This window comes from Acipenser ruthenus, chromosome 47, assembly GCF_902713425.1.
Source record: "Acipenser ruthenus chromosome 47, fAciRut3.2 maternal haplotype, whole genome shotgun sequence".
In the NCBI taxonomy this organism is placed as follows: Eukaryota; Metazoa; Chordata; class Actinopteri; order Acipenseriformes; family Acipenseridae; genus Acipenser; species Acipenser ruthenus.
In genome coordinates, this window is record NC_081235.1 from 7150710 (window position 1) to 7166891 (window position 16182).

Sequence of the window (16182 nt, forward strand, 5' to 3'; positions counted from 1 at the left end):
CACATTCTCTCTCTATCTATCTATCTCTCTCTCTCAGCACTCAGATCCCCCCAAAAATGAATCCCCCCTCATTGATGTTTACAGGTTCCCCAGTAGAATTTGTGTTTCCAATCTGTAGATTACAGGGACCTGAATTAACAATGTTTTTACCTTGAAACACTAGTATTTCAGACAGGCGGAATATACAGAAATGTACATAGTAATTGTGACTATTGTATTTTCTCAAAGATAGCACAAAGTTCAAGCAAGAAGGACCAACTCTGAACCAAAGCTCCCTATATCAGTATATTGTTGAACTCAAGAATAATTCTCATTTTTTATTATTTTTTTGTACGTTTTTATCAGTGTGAGGGAAATGTTCAATTCTTGGTTTCCAGCGTGATTATGTACAGTACCTCACATCTTTCTCACTGACACTGTATGAAACTATTTCACCTTTCTTAGCTTTGAATCCAATACATTTTTATGAAAAAATGCCTGCCTTGTAGCCTTGTGTGTTTTTTTAATTTTTTGTTTTGCACAGGACTGGAAAATTCCCAGTGATACCATTCCAATACCAGTGTGTTACCCTGAATAAACCCTAGCACAGGGGTGTCCAATCCCAGTCCTGGGGGGCTGTTCCACCCCAGGTTTACCAGGTCAAATGAGATCGTGATCTACTTCAGGGTCTGGATGGAGGATTCAATATTTTATTTAACATCATGTAATCCAAGAAACTACAAAATGGTATTGAAAAAAGTCTACTGGAAGCCATAGTAGTAGTACAGTATTTCATGTCACATTTTTGTCAGTTTTTTTTCGTTAAGTATATGGAAAACATTATTCGGCAGGTTTCATTCGACTTTATGAAGCAGAATCAGTTAATTCTATACAGTGATGCAAAATCTTTGTCCACAGGTAGTTTGAACTCTGTGTGACACAGTAACTTATTACATGTTTTACTGAACTAGGCATGTGATGTTAAACATGTTTATAATCAACGGGGCTTGTAAAAGATAGATTGTATGGCTCGTTTGTATGTATTAATTGATTGAAATAACAGAACTCAAATTCATGACTAAAGTCTGCCCCCTAGTGGACTGTGTTAGTACATGCAGCACGGTAGTTGAACTTCGAGGAAGTGCAGTCCCCTTGGTAAACAAGCAACCCAATGGTCCACAATGAAATGAGTGCTGAAACATCTTATTACACTCTACCCTGTGGAGGTTTGACAGATTTTTTTTTTCCATAAAATCAACACATGCCGTGAAACCAATTAAATGTAAAAACACTAAATAGCTCGTGGCCTTACGCCTGTTTCAGACCGGTATAGCTAGAAAGATTATAACTCCGTAAAGTGACCAAACAATGCATTCAGAACCAGAAACACGCTGATCACTTTACAGACATTCAGCCCCATTGAAAAATGTTGGGTAAGGTGTTTTTTTTTAGGAAGGATTATTGATCGCTTACTGTAATATCCGTGAATGTACCGCGTACGCTATGAGTGTGCTGTTACTCGTACTCGGAATTGCTTTTAAGAAGTATTTACTGTCAGGTATTCAATAAATCCATTCATTATGCTGTATTTCTAGTCTATTAAAACTCTGCTGAAACACAATTTGCTGCTCATTAAACCGAGGCTTCAGCCAGCCTCTGGCATGTAGCATGAAGGAATGCCGGTGTAATCTATACCACGGATCAGCAGCACTTCAATCAGGACACGCATTCACACACACAGAGAGGCCAGCTTGCAAAAATTCCAGGGAGAAGCAATCCTTCAAGATGCCCCCCCCCCCCCGCTAGTTGTTTACTCCTGGAAAAAAGATACATATTAATGATGTCATTTTGAAGTAGTGAAGCAATTCTGTGAAGGGGTACATGTATTATTAGCTAATACACCCCCAGTTAATTTGATTGAAGCTTAGCCATTGCTACTTAAGGCTACACCCTTTTACGATTGCACTGTAAGGTTGCAGTTGACCATGCATACACAATGCATTGTCATACTTGGGTTTATTTTACCATGCTTTCACTGTGCTACTGCACTTCGCTCTGATTTTGTCATTACATACAGCAGTAAACTTTTATTAAGGAGTTAATACTCATACAGAAAACTGCTGCAAGACTGGCACACTACTGACCTCTAGTGGAAAAGATTGTGCATCACGTTTGGTGCACGCCCGAGAACAACATTTTTAAACAGATCTGATGAAAGCGTGTATCGCATTAGAAAAATCTTTCAAACTCACCTGCACTGTATAAAATTAGTTCTGCACAGCTTGTTCGTGTTCAGTAATGTCTGCTTAGTGTCTGTTTGTCTTTAGTCAAGACTAACTGCAACATTTAATGAGATTTCTGGACCTGCATCAGATTTATGAACTACGGATGCATTTCACTGATTTACAGAACAAATTCGGTCTGCACACTTTTGAATGAATGAATAAATGAGACTATTACCCTCCCTTTCATTTAAAACAGCAAGCTTTATTTGAATTGTATTACAGGAGACCTGTAGATGTATCCAGACTCACATTCCCCTTAAAAAAATCAGCACTGAAAACCCCCTGTATGATTAAAAGCATTTTTAAAAGCAACTGAAGGGCAGTGATTTTGGTTTAGAATCTTCAGCTCCAGGTTCCTATGTACCCAGAAGAAGCAGGACTGCCTTCTCTGGTTCCTAATCAACGCAGTCCACAACCCAACAAGCAGGACAGTGAAGGCTGGAAGTCACACCCCAAGGGGTGCAGATTGGGAATTGAAGAGAAATCACTTTCCTTCTTAAGCCTCGAAAGGAAACGATCAGTGTGGTTTTCTTCTAAAGGAGCAACCTATACAAAGACAAACACAAGCCAGAACAGAGATAGTCAGCGACTCTTTCCAATGTGGTTGGGAAGCACAGGGGCATAGCACTAGGGAAGGGTGATAGACAGACAGAGTGTCACATTGCTGTTGAACGTTTCATTTTATTTTGACTTGGATAAAGCCGAATTCACCCTGCCACAACATTATAAAGCCACTTCCTGTGCAACAGGTATTAGATCCCCACCTGACCCCATACAAGAAGCGTGTGGGCAACAGGGAGTAAATCTATAATGATGTTACGAGGAAAAACCAGCCTCAGATAAAGTCTGTTTGCGTGCCAAAGAGATGAAGCAAAACTGCGCTGAAAGCATGGATTTCTATTACCCTTTTTTTGAAAGATCCACTCAGAAACTATGACCAAGGGGCCACTACTGCACAATATAATACGCAAGCTGCTTTTCCAACCTTCTGTGAGTCGACACTTCCCTCCTTTGGGCTGGCACAGAACGTAGGAGCACCCCCCGCACGGCACAACCCTCTGCGCATGGCTGAACACCGTAGTGATCCTGTAGCAGCCTGGAGGGGAAGAGCATGGGGAGAGTAAATGATGGACATGCCATGATCCATTCTGGGCTTTATTACAAGCTGAATCAGCCACAGTGTATCGGTAACAATCTCAGGTGTGTCCACTAATGCAGCTCGCTGTAAAACCAGGAATGGGTCACGCTGCAGGGATTAAAATAGACTCCCTTTGCATAGAGGTTACATCTATTCCTGGTTTTCCTAGGAGTTTAATAAGACACACCTGAACTTGTTTACCTATGCACTGGGGCGAATCAAGCTGGTATTAAAACCTGGAATGGATTAAACTGCAATGCAACCGGAGTTTTATTTCCATCCCTTAACTGCCAAGTAATGGGATTCTTCATATTCTTCTCTCTGAAAGATGATCGGTTTCTTTATAAATACTAACAGAAGACGCTGAGATAAGACATCACATGATATTAAGTCAACAGGTCCTTTTCAGTTGTAAACACACACAGTACAGGGTAAAGGTTGCACCTTGTCATTTACTTGTTACTGAAGACAAATATAAAAGTTTGCTCAAAGCTGTTATTGAGAGCAAGCGACAACGTATTTCCTAGTCCTGTCCATAACAAACTTTTTAAAAGAGATTTTACAAAAGACTAGACCCAAACAATAAAGTAATGCAATTCACAGTGCTGTTGGCACTCTCCAGTTTTGTTTTCTAATTTTGCAACACATAAATAGGAGTTAATTAAAGACCGGTAGAAACTGAAAATACACGCCTTTCAACTTGTTAGTTAAGGGAGATTACTATTACTGTGTTATTCACTTTCTGAACATAAGAGCTGCTCAATTGAAATGGGTGATACTGCACGGAGCTGATCAATTGAAATGGGTGATACTGCATGGACTGTCTCAATTGAAATGGGTGATGCTGCATGGACTGTCTCAATTGAAATGGGTGATACTGCATGGAGCTGCTCAATTGAAATGGGTGATACTGCATGGAGCTGATCAATTGAAATGGGTGATGCTGCATGGTTACCTGTCAAAGAGCTAGTGAAGACTCACCTGGACATTTGACATCCATGAAGTAAGAGTTGGGACTCTGTACCAGTCGCTTCTTCTTGTGTTTCTGTCTTTCCACCTCAGCCAGGGGGTGCATCAGGTCCTTCGCAAGCTACAAGAAGCACGGGATATGGGAGTAAGATACCAAAAACATATCGTCCCAGATGTCACCATGACCAACACCCACATTATAATGTATAAAGGTATCCAGACCACCCAAGGGACCTGCATTTCATGGGTCAGACTCGCACATTGACATTAAAACCTGCAGACCTGCGACAGTCCTTGTACAGCCCACAAAATAAAACGTACCGTGAACTCCCTGTATACACTGTACTCTCTGAAGATGTTAGAGTCATCACAGACAAAAATATCCCATTTTGGGATAATTCTGTATTACAAAATGCATCAACTAGCCTATTACATTTTTCGACGGTATACCAACATCTGTACAAACACACACATAAATATAGTTGTCATTCAGTTAAAAAAAAGGAAAAAAAGGCATTTTTGCGTGACACCTGTCATGACACTAAATAATTTAATCAACGGACCTTTCCACGGCCAAATGACCCTGGTGTAGGAGATCAAACAATTCTTCTGTATGGATATTTAACACCTGCAGTGTCCGTTTCACGTCTAGAAATCAGCTTCTCTACTCGATAGTCAAGCAGTCGTACCTTTTAAGTCTACGGTACTGCCTCTTTCACTTTAACTAACTGCTTGTCATAGAAAACACTTGTCACTCCACTATTCAATCAGCGCCGATACAATGTGATCAAAATGGTTATTCATTACTGCAAGATCCACACGCGTTTCACTGGGAGCCCCCATTTCGAAACTACCCGCAATTAATTGCTATTCACAGACCGAGCAGCGTCTTCAAAATCTGTGCATTTGCTCAAAGCACATTTGGCGATTTGATTATATCGCTTTACTCAAAGCCCGAAGAAGCTGTCTCTCTTCTTTTCTGTTTCGTTGTTTGTTTTGTTATTTTCCATTTCGTAATGTGAGCAAAATAATTTGCTCAAAGACCGAAAATAACCTTTTTCTTATTTTCTGTTTCGTTCATTGCTTGTTTGGCGAAATAATTTGGCAGTTTTTGAGCAAAATAATTTCGTTCTTTGATCATTTGTAAATGTTCAGATCGCGAAAATGGTTATTTTTGTCGGTGACTGACCGGATCCTAACAAAGACCCCCTTGTCATTAGACATGCCCAGACATGCAGCAAACTACACACGCTCTACGTGATACAGTAACCAATGATACTACACAGTATTCTCCAAATCAAATCTGTTTATACTGACGACAGTATATATTAACTGTATATTTTACAAAAACAAAAGATATGTTTTAAAAAAATTAAAGTGACGAATATGATTCCTAGCCTATTGTATTGTTTGTATTACTAGCATATGCGACGCAAAACAGACCAGACTCTAAAAACACACAGAACATGTTTATGTTATTACATGTGTAATGTTATTGTTATTACATGAAGAATGTGCCGTTCCTTTATGGAAATAAATAAATACCGTAGAAACTATGCGGAAATTCTCAGTGTAAAACATAAGCGCATTTCCTGTTGTGGTTTTCTAACAGGTATCATATGGTACACATTACATTTTCTCAAACACAAATTACGAACCCGGACGACTTGAAGATGAAGGAAAAATGTACTTTTAAAATGACCGTAATTATTACATTAATTTAGTATTTGTTAAAGCTAAAACAACTAGACGTTTTCACTCTGGCTTATGCCCCCCACTTACCGGCATTGTGGTTTTCTTTAAGTAGTTCACTTTTTGCTTACTTCGTTTTCTGTCCAACTCACACTCAGACAGGACAAAGTCAAGCCTATTATTACTGAACGGTCTGTTTCTTGGATAAACAGATACACGTGTGTCTTCTGGGGTTTCCCCGCCTCCACAGCAGGGCCATAACAAAGACGTCATATTTCTTAAAGGGGTAACCTCATTTATTTTCAATACATTATATTGTGTGTTTTAAAATTGTATTTTGATAAGTCTGTGTGTTAGGAACTGCTCTTCAATTCTTCAAATGCCTGCCATAGACATATGTAATTTAGGCTAGATCAACCAAACTGTTTTAATAATCTGCAATAAGCACCAGCGCCATCTAGTGCGAAAGGTTGACTCTATGGCAAAATCAGCCGAAGTGTCTGTATGGTAAGAGGCGTGCCATACACATATATTCTATTTTATACAGACATACCCTTTTTTCAGTTTTTTTTTTTTTGTGGTTTTTATTTTGACGCACATACTGAAAACCCTTCACAATTGTTTTATTTCATAATAAGACATGCATATGGCAGTTTAAGTTTTAATATATAGGTAATACACATTCCAATAATAATAATAATATCAACTATCCCATTATCAGCACAATCTGCCAAAAACAAAACACATTATGCATTATAAAATATAGATAGGAAACTTAACCTGGTACAATTGCGCACACAGCGACTGAAGTGTGTTCTGGTTACCTTCTATCGTGGTAAAGTATGTTCTGCAAACAAAAGCGGTCTTTCATATTTTAAACATTATATTTCAAGCTCGGTTATTTACTATGCACTCATTTATTTGTAACCTGTGGTTTTTTTTTTTTCAGTGGGTTGGGCGGCACAGAATGCAGCTCCAGCGTGATGACGTCAGCCCCGCTGGAGTTCCGGAGCCACGACGACGGGGGCAGACCTCCCGGTGAGTGACGTCGCGGACAACCAATCCGACCTTCACTTTCGCGGCGGGTCGGTGCGCGACGCAACTACTCTCCAGTGTCGGGCGGGATTTCCGTAACGAGGAGCAATAATATGGCGAAGACTTACGACTACCTGTTTAAATTGCTGTTAATCGGGGACTCCGGCGTCGGGAAGACCTGCGTGTTGTTCAGATTTTCAGAAGATGCCTTTAATTCAACGTTTATTTCAACTATAGGTAGGTGGGGCTTGTGTTTTGTTTTAGTCTGGCCGGTACTAGACTGATGGCGATTGCGCCGGGTAGAGAAGAGCCAGCGGTGTGCCAGTCAGCAAAATCTCACATAACCAGAAATGAAATTAAAACCAGGACCCACCACCCTGCGCTACATCCGTCACACGACGTATTTAGTACCGAATGATACTCAGTTTGCTGGAAATGTAGGGTATTTGGTGATTTGTGTTATTACGGAATTGTGGGCACAAAAATGTCAAGCTAGTGTTTGCAGCATATCCTATCCGTGCTAAAGGACTAAGCTGTGTGTTTGAAGTCTCTGTCTCCCTGGTAACATAATAACTACACGGTAGTATTCAATACAAATAGAAAACACTGTGGTCCCGATTCGAGTTAAAAGCAGTTTTAAAGTAAGTTGACGTGGTTCACTTCTAAGATCAGGGGAAGTGTGTTTTATAAGTTCTATCCGGTTTCATTTGTCGTCCGGTGGTGACGGTGTAATATTGCACTCTGCTGAAAACAAAACTGGAAGCTTGGTTTTAATATTGCAGAGAGCAGCAGACACATCCTTTTAAAGGGATAAAAACAAACTGGACTGTCAACAGGTTTTGCTTTTGACAATAAAGTGCTTTGCTTTTAAAATGTCAATAACCCTTCCCTGCTGTATGATTCTTTGATCTCTCTGAGCGGCTCTGGGTTCTGTTGCACCAGCATTGATTGAATAAGGATATATTTTTTAACTTGTTTTGAACTTGCTGGGCCTTCCTAGTTCCATTCAAATCACGTGACAGTTCAACTTTCCACTTTGCCAGCCCCACCCACTTTTTCATTTTTTTTTTTATTGATGCCTTTGTCAGTATTCTAATTCCAGTGGGAACTGTGACGATTTTCAATTGTGATTTGAGCGTTTTAAGTTCTGTATGAATCACCTAAAATATCACTGTCACTAAAGCACACAATTCCCAATTATGCAGAGTTTCCAGCCTGCTGTTTCATCAGAATAACCAGGAGATTGAACTGATAATAAACGGGAAGGAGCACAGCGAGTGATTAGGACTGCATTGAACTTTAGACTTCGGTAAATAAATCCATCAACTGAATGTAAAAATCCTTTTTTTTTATTACCTGGGGTGATCTTGGTAATGCTGGCACTTGTTTGCCTTGTGTTATCGTAATGGAAATAACTGGGTGGGACAAAAGCATTGGGAGATAAAGCAATGAGGCAAGCCCTCAAGGCTCTTTCCATTTCTCTCCAGGGAGCTTTGTGATACAGGACCTGCTTACACCCAGGCAGCAAAGAAATCCATCACGCTAAATTAGATTGAGAACATCTGCTTTAAACAAAAGACCTGGTATTGTCTCCCCACACGTGGGATATTTCAAATTACTGGACGCTCATCAAAACTTCAGCTGTGGAAAAAAAAAACAAATACAGCTGTGGTCTTGCATCACCCTATAGAATTAACTCATGCTTCATCAAGTCGAATGAAACCTGCTGAATAATGTTACGTTAACATATTGAATCACACACCGCTTTGTAGTTTTCCATATGCTTAATGAAAAAACTGACATTTAAAAAGTGACATTTTGAAATCTAACATGAAATACTGTACTGCTGTTCTGGCATCTGGTCTGCCTTTTACTATATCATTATGTGGTTTCTTTTGATTACACAGTGTTATCTAAAAGATAAATTCTAGGTGATGCAAAACTTTTGTCCATAGCGGTACTGTTTTAAACAGGGCTTCCTTTGACGTTAAAGCGCTTCGTTGCTTGGCCCACTTCATCTAACTTTAGTTTTCTGCATGTGATTGGTGGTGAAGGAGTATGACTTCATTCCTTAAAGAGTCAGCTGTTGAAGGAGTTTGAGAGGCAGTAATACTGCCCTGCTGTTTAGGCGAGGGTTCTTCACTTGCAGAGTATTGGGCTGGGATCCTTCACATGTTAAATGACGCTGTTCAGCAGTTTGCCCTGTGGTTAACTTCAAATGAGGTACATCACAGCATATTGCAACTCCTGTTGAGGATTTCCTGTTCAGAGAAAGAGAAGATGAAAGCCAGCCTGCTGTCCGTGGGGTTTGTCTCTCGGACTGCTTTATTTGTCACGTATCAACTTTGATTAGATAAAGTGTGTCGGATTGTTGGGTGTCTAGAAGTTCCCTAAATTTAGGGGCAAAGGGATGATCAGCAACTTTAAAAACCCTGACGCTCACCCGTAGAAAAGAGGAACAAAGTCAAATGAAATCTAGTTGCATTCGCTTATAGGCTTCCTTCACGAGCTTCCTGTAAGGAGGCTCGTTTATTCTTTGAGAGTGTCTGTGCGCTTGCTGGTCCCTCAAGAAAAAGCGATTAACAGCGAGTGTCTTAAAGGAGGGCGTTGTAAATGGTATGTCTTGACACTGCTGTAAAACTAATGCGTTCTGTAAAACTTCATTTCTAAACGTGCCCTGCGGTAGAATTATCTTTCAGCATCAGTCATGCGTCTCTGAGCTCCTCAGACACCCTGCACTACAAACAGGCTAGGGAGAAGCTGTGCTGACATAAACCTAAAGGCTGCTTGAAAGCGTTGCTAAACTTGTACTCCTCTGGGTCTTTGCATTTGGCGTGTACGTAATTGCAAGCAGTCCGTTGTTTTCCATAGCTCGTGTCTGTGATCCTTCAGTATAATAAAGCAAGAAATCTGATTTGAAGAGGAATCATTGGGGCTGTTCTTCTTTCTCTAATTAAAAAAAAAAAAAAAAATCTCCTTTAATTTATACCCGCCTGCCCCCAGTAGTTTTAACACTCAAGCCTATTTTCCGTCCCACTGTCGCAGGTCTGTCTGAAAATGAGGTGTTTTAAATAAGGTGGGGCGACAGTGTCTACCAGAAGATAATAAATAAGCTTTGGCTCATCGTTAAAGGTATGTGCGTCAGCCTCCCTCCCCCCTTTCAGACAGTACCTGCTGCTTGGACCTTGGAGAGAGCTGCGTGCTTTAGTGGGGGTGTCTGGTGATGATCACCCGTAGGGTTTGAAGGTGAAATGCTCTGTAATTACACCAGCACAGTAAATAAACCCGCCATGTGGGGACTGAAACAACATCCTTCCTTTGTGAGAGGCTGCTGTCGCTGCCGCAGAGGTTACACTAGGTCTCTGTGCTACGATAATTAGTGGCTTGCTGCTTCATCTGTAGTGTGCTTTTACTTCCTGATCTTTTGGTCCCTTTCAGATAGCGTTTGTGCTCCGTTAACTATCAGAAGTAGGGGTATTCAGAGTTTACAGGGCTATACTGTGCCATGGATGTTTAAAAAAAGTTTCTTGCAGTATTTAGAACTGCCTGCTGCCGTGGAGAGTCACAATGTTAGTTGCTTCAATGCATAGTCTTTTTAAAATTCAGGTTAATAATGTTTATTGTGAAGTAGCTGAGATTCCGAATTCAGCTTGTAAAATACAGCACAGTATTCTGGACAGAAATGCATTGGTGTGACTTTAATACTGTGGGAGATCGAAGACAAGCTCAATTTTACGTCAGTTATAGTGATTGATGTCAGATTCAGTGGCAGTGCAGCTTAAGGTACAGGAAAACGACCCAGGGAATATCTAAAGGCTGTTAAAGGGAAATATGCTTCTGGTTAAATTGGTAATGAGATTTGACCTTCGGATCTACAAGCATGAAAAATAAAAAAAACCAAAAAAACATAAGGTTCAGGATTATCTAAGTACAGGTTTGACTGGATGAGTTCTTGCATGAGACGAAATACGATTGTATACTTTTTCCTAATTTTTTGTGTGCAGCAGACTGAATGTGAAAATACAAAATCATGACTGGTGTTCTGTGGTCTTTTTTCTAGGTATTGATTTTAAAATCAGAACAATAGAACTGGACGGCAAGAAGATCAAGCTACAGATATGGTACGTGCTTGAAATGTCATATTGTTTCATCCTTGAAGTTGAGTCACCTGTCATTTTTAAAGAGCATCTTTTATATTTTCTAATATTAGATTTCTTACCTGTTTTATAGAATATGTCTGTTTTGTATAATTTTTCTATTGATGTTTTGACTTGAATCATTATTTTCCAAGCCTAAATAACTAATAACTATAAATACAGGGAAGCATATTGATGTTGCACAGGAATTTGCGCACATGTATTCAGTAAGGAGCACAATGCTACCACACCCCCTTTTCAGAAGCAATTCTTACAAGTTAATGAGCATGGTGAATAAAAGTATGAAGGAACTGCAGATGACGTACATACAGGAAGTGTCCCTTTTAATGGAGGTCTTGTATGTGCGCTGATTTTAACCAGCTTGCTGAACTTGTACATTTCAGGGACACAGCAGGGCAAGAGCGATTTCGAACAATCACGACGGCGTACTACCGAGGAGCTATGGTAGGTGGCTTGCTGCTGACTTGAAGATCGTTCGCAAGGTTACGGGTAGAAAAGCATAATGCGACAGATTGATAACTCGCGGAAGCATCTACCGCAGGAACTGCAGGAAAGGATCTTTTTTACTTCATCTGTACGTCTGCATGCACGGATCTAACCTACTTGTTTTGCTCTCCAGGGGATCATGTTGGTGTACGACATCACCAACGAGAAGTCTTTTGACAACATCAAGAACTGGATACGGAACATAGAGGAGGTAGGTCTCTCGAGAGCTTGTGCTTGTTCTGCAGTGGTGGTAGTGAAAGAAGCGCTTGAGTTTAACCCGTTTTGTTTTGACGCAGCACGCCTCCGCTGATGTAGAGAAGATGGTCCTGGGAAATAAGTGTGATGTAAATGAGAAGAGGCAGGTTTCTAAAGAGCGAGGAGAGAAGGTGAGGCGAAGCATCGAGAGCTCCAACTACTGTTGTGTCCTGTGAACTTTAATCAGGCTTGCAGTGTGGTGAAGGCTAAGCAATGACGTCTTTTACTCCAAGCACAGTTCGGCCGCGGTGTCCGTTCCTTGCAAAGTGATTTTAATTTTCGCTAATGGTTAATACTTCCTACAGTAACTTCATATTATCTTTCGCTGGCTGTTTGTTCGTCAAGCCCAGAGGTGATTTAATCCTGCGCACATTTGAAAGAGCTCATTGAAATTGTTATCGTCTTAATTTTTGTTTTGCAGCTGGCATTGGAGTATGGAATCAAATTCATAGAAACCAGCGCAAAGGCAAATATCAACGTGGAAAATGTGAGTAAGGATTTCAGTAATATCCTTTTTTATAAAGTTATAGCAATCGCTAAAATTCACTGATATCTCAATGTTACCAAAACCTGTTTCTCTTTGTTTTGTTTTTTTAGGCGTTTTTAGCTCTTGCCAGTGATATCAAAGCAAAAATGGACAAGAAATTGGTAAGAACCTTTTAAGTTGTTGTTTTAAAGTTCCTAAAGCTTAGAAAAGGTGTTTCATCTTGCACTTCATATGTTCTACTCTAGTTTATTATGCGATGGGGGTCTGATGCCTTCTTGACATCTTTAGTTTAACCCTTTAAGGTACAAGTGACATACATGTCCCACAAATAAAAAAAAATAACTTTCTTATTTTTGCAATGGGGTGCACGAAACAGGGCCGGATGCCTTTTGATCACCTGAATGGTCCGTTTCCTCCTCGTGATTCTTGAGTCGCTCTCAAATGTATTTTAAGAAGAAATCGTTTGAACAGCTGCGTGATTCCTTGTGTACCTTAAGGGGTTAATCCACTTGCTTTTGCTAAATTGATAAACGCATGAAAAGATTGCTTCGATTTGAAACAAGTGGTGAGCTGATTTCTTTTTTTTTTTTTTTTTGGTTCCCCTCTTAGGAAGGCAACAGTCCACAAGGCAGCAATCAAGGGGTGAAGATCACCCCAGAACAACAGAAGAAGAGCAGTTTCTTCCGCTGTGTCGTGCTGTGAGGGTCCGCAGCCTTGCTGGAGCCCTGCACGGCTCAACCAAACCAGACTGCGCTTGCTCCCAGTGCCCTCCCTCCTCCCTCCTACCCCCCCCTCCCCCCCCGGATTCATCCACTCCCCTACAGGTCCTGCGCTACTGCGGACAGCCACACTGAGATTCAACCATTACTTCCAACTTGTTTGGGTGTCTTCTGCCAGGGAGGCGGGGTTAGGGTAGAGTGGGGTTCAAAGAGGAACTGCACCGAAGCGGGAAATGTCTGTGTCGTCTTAGCAAAACAGCAGAACTGTTTTTGAGTTCTCTCTGATGTTGTTAAATCTGGTTTTACTCTTCAAGGTCTGCACAGAGCGACCAAGTCCCCTCCCACTTTAGAATTATGAAACCTTGATGAATTCTATCCATTCCACGCAGGGTGTTTTAATCCCTCTGAGTACCTTGTCAGGTGAGCGAGTTTCGAGGTTTTAAACATGCATCCAGCTCAGGGCTCAGGAGCACATTCCTAGTTGATCAAATCACTCTTGAGACAGTAAACGACGATATTCACTCTCTTTCAACGCTCTGCCTTTCTGAAATGCAATAAAAATGATAACACAGCAGCCTCTATCATTTTATTGCACTTTGAACGCGCCGACATTTCCCCGTTGGGTTCAGTTCCTTTGTTAATAAATATTAGAAATCTAAGACTATTTATTTTTTGCTCTTATTGTATATTCAGGCTGAAGTCTGCAAGATTTCTTCACCTTTCTTGACAAATCAGCTCTGGTTTTCATATAGGAGGCAAATTACTTAAAGGAAAAAAAAGAAGTGTTTTGCTTTATTAAGCGTTCTTTCCTTTATTCCAAAAATAATTCTGCTCCTTAATTTCACGCCCATCCACATTCCTTGAAGACTAGATGCCTCCTATTATAGATGGTAGGTTTATATTCCATTGTTTTAATGGACGCTTAATTGTTTTTGGCTTTGAGGGCTTGGCTTAATTTTCAGAATATGTTTTTCAGCAGTTTAGTTTTGAAATAATCTCTCCCGTGAAATTTAACTCTGATTCATAAACTTTTCGTGCGTTTTCAAAAATGATATTGCATAACAATTTAATATTTTTTTATTTTTTTATTAAAATGGTAAGCCAGTATCCATACTAGATCCATCCTACAAACGCTTTGTCTTTTCATTTTGTAACTTGCCTAATTTGTTGTGTTAATTAAACAGGTGTTTTATAATCATTCATTTCAACTAGAGAGAGCACTAGTATTTTTTTTTTAAATCTCCCAACCACACTTCTAAGAAAGTATGACTAAAATCCTCCACCTCTTGAGCGTTGGTTAGTATTTACCCTGCTTCACTTGCACTTGAGAAAGCTTAGGGTGATTTGAGAGAAAGGACAAAGGATTTCTAATTTATTTTCATAGACTGGGGACCATTTTTAATTTTTTTTTTCTATCCCTGTCCTCATCTTGCAGTCCCTTTCCATAAAGACAGTGGATTGATTTAATTGTGTGAACCAGATTTTGTTAACAGTATTCAGTGCATGCTTTTCACTTCTGTCTTCGCACCTTCTAATAAAAACCACTGATTTTTTTGCTTGAGAGAGGTTTGCAAATTCAGGAGCCTGTTCAAACAAACCAGCAAAGTATCTCTCTACTCGCAATACAGATGCAAACCTTCCTAAAGGAAGCCGCTTGTGTGTAAATACCCAGCAGTCAGGTGCTCTACCATGACAGTCCCATGGGGGAAGAGGAATTAATCTGGGAGCAATTCCACAGATGGATTAAAGGGTCTTAAAGAGTAAAACTACCATTGTGATTGTGCAAAACCACGGCATGCACAACAGGAAGCGGTGGGAATGTTGCAGCTTGTTGGGGAACTCTTTGACTCAAGCATGCCCGCTCCATTCCCCTCCTTTCTTAACCAGCAGACTCCTTCATCCGTTGCAATCACTCTTAATTCAGTTTGTCTCTCTTTATTTGTGTTGTGTATTCAAGGGGCTTGCAGTGAAGGAGGCTGGATTACATATCCCTGGCTTTTGATGTTACTGTTCAGGCTGTGTTGCGATAAGTGTCATTGTACCAGTATGTATGCATACATTAACTCTTGTAGATTCTATATTGTTGGGTAGTTACGACCCGTACTTGTTTGAAAAGCTGTACTATAAGCATGCCATACAGTATATTTAATTTTTGCTGGCATAACCTTTGCTTTCAATATTCTCAAGTCAAATCATACAAAAACTAGGTTTGCCAACCCCAATTTATAATGGTAATAAAATAAAATTAGCCCAGATACTTATTATATATACATTTGACAGCATGTACACATACTTATAAATTGATTTGTATAATATTTCAGTACAGATAGCAAGACCAATAAATATCAATGCACAATACTGGCCTCTGTTGGCAACAGGTGGGACTGCGGGCAGTGTTTGTGAGTTTTATTGAGTACAGTAGTGTGTGAACTAGCTGTCACTTGCAATAGTGACCTGAAATCAAAGTAATCAGTATTACATTAGACCCAGAAGGGTTTTACTTGCTTGAATAACTAGTTATGTGTGTTTCTCTAACGATGCAGCCCTGCAGCCTAAAAGAATATCATTTGACACTTAACAAGATACTTAGGTTCTGCAAAACATGAAAGACTTGAGGCCCAATGCACTTTATAGCCAATTGTTTTAATGATGGCTATTGCATTAACCCATTGGATCTGTGCTTTTAAAGAATGGCTTTAATTACTTCATCACGGCTAGTGAATGCTTTGTAGCTTTAGACATGGTATATATTGACCCGAGTACAGACCAATGCAACTCCCTTAATTTAAAAGGATTATTCTCCAAATGAATCTTGATGTTTAATGAGTGCCTTTTTACTTGCATGGCTGAAGACTCACCCATTTGAATCACATTTGACTGTCTTTCGGATATCAGGATCTGATCTTCAGAATCGTACCCCTCCTCTCTCCGTCGCAGGCCACAAGCAGCAGGTGCTGATATTCTGTTTAGATGTCTGTGT

The 16182-nt window shown here is 40.1% G+C and overlaps 2 protein-coding genes across 5 annotated transcripts; one reads left to right on the forward strand and one right to left on the reverse strand.

Annotated features, from left to right (window-relative positions):
• Positions 1–2445: 2445 nt before the first annotated feature.
• LOC117401323 (small ribosomal subunit protein eS27-like) lies at positions 2446–6999 on the reverse strand. 4 transcript variants are annotated; one of them, XM_059014200.1, is made up of 4 exons: positions 6888–6999; positions 4384–4492; positions 3250–3360; positions 2446–2810 (listed from the first exon to the last, which is right to left on the reverse strand). In XM_059014200.1, the coding sequence occupies exons 2-4, from the start codon at positions 4475–4477 to the stop codon at positions 2782–2784; spliced, it is 234 nt and encodes a 77-aa protein (XP_058870183.1). In that variant the 5' UTR covers positions 4478–4492; positions 6888–6999; the 3' UTR covers positions 2446–2781. The 4 variants fall into 4 exon arrangements, with proteins under 4 accessions (XP_058870183.1, XP_058870181.1, XP_058870180.1 ...); XM_059014198.1 differs by having other exon boundaries at positions 6844–6979; XM_059014197.1 differs by lacking the exon at positions 6888–6999 and adding an exon at positions 6154–6422.
• A 169-nt stretch (positions 7000–7168) lies between these two features.
• Positions 7169–14763, forward strand: LOC117401430 (ras-related protein Rab-8A). Its single transcript, XM_034002141.3, has 8 exons — positions 7169–7335; positions 11159–11219; positions 11639–11699; positions 11875–11952; positions 12038–12127; positions 12418–12483; positions 12594–12644; positions 13093–14763. Exons 1-8 carry the CDS (start codon positions 7212–7214, stop codon positions 13183–13185), a joined length of 624 nt encoding a protein of 207 aa, XP_033858032.1. The 5' UTR covers positions 7169–7211; the 3' UTR covers positions 13186–14763.
• Positions 14764–16182: the final 1419 nt, after the last annotated feature.

What these genes read in the sequence shown, in the direction of transcription:
- LOC117401323 (XM_059014197.1), bottom strand. Translation starts at nt 6,336, where the DNA reads ATGACGTCTTTGTTATGGCCCTGCTGTGGAGGCGGGGAAACCCCAGAA. An exon ending in CATGGATGTCAAATGTCCAG is followed by an intron (nt 3,361 to 4,383) that starts GTGAGTCTTCAC and finishes CTTCCCCTCCAG; the next exon opens with GCTGCTACAGGATCACTACG. An exon ending in GAAGTGTCGACTCACAGAAG is followed by an intron (nt 2,811 to 3,249) that starts GTTGGAAAAGCA and finishes GTCTTTGTATAG; the next exon opens with GTTGCTCCTTTAGAAGAAAA.
- LOC117401430 (XM_034002141.3), top strand. Translation starts at nt 7,212, where the DNA reads ATGGCGAAGACTTACGACTACCTGTTTAAATTGCTGTTAATCGGGGAC. An exon ending in GGATACGGAACATAGAGGAG is followed by an intron (nt 11,953 to 12,037) that starts GTAGGTCTCTCG and finishes GTTTTGACGCAG; the next exon opens with CACGCCTCCGCTGATGTAGA. An exon ending in CAAATATCAACGTGGAAAAT is followed by an intron (nt 12,484 to 12,593) that starts GTGAGTAAGGAT and finishes TTGTTTTTTTAG; the next exon opens with GCGTTTTTAGCTCTTGCCAG.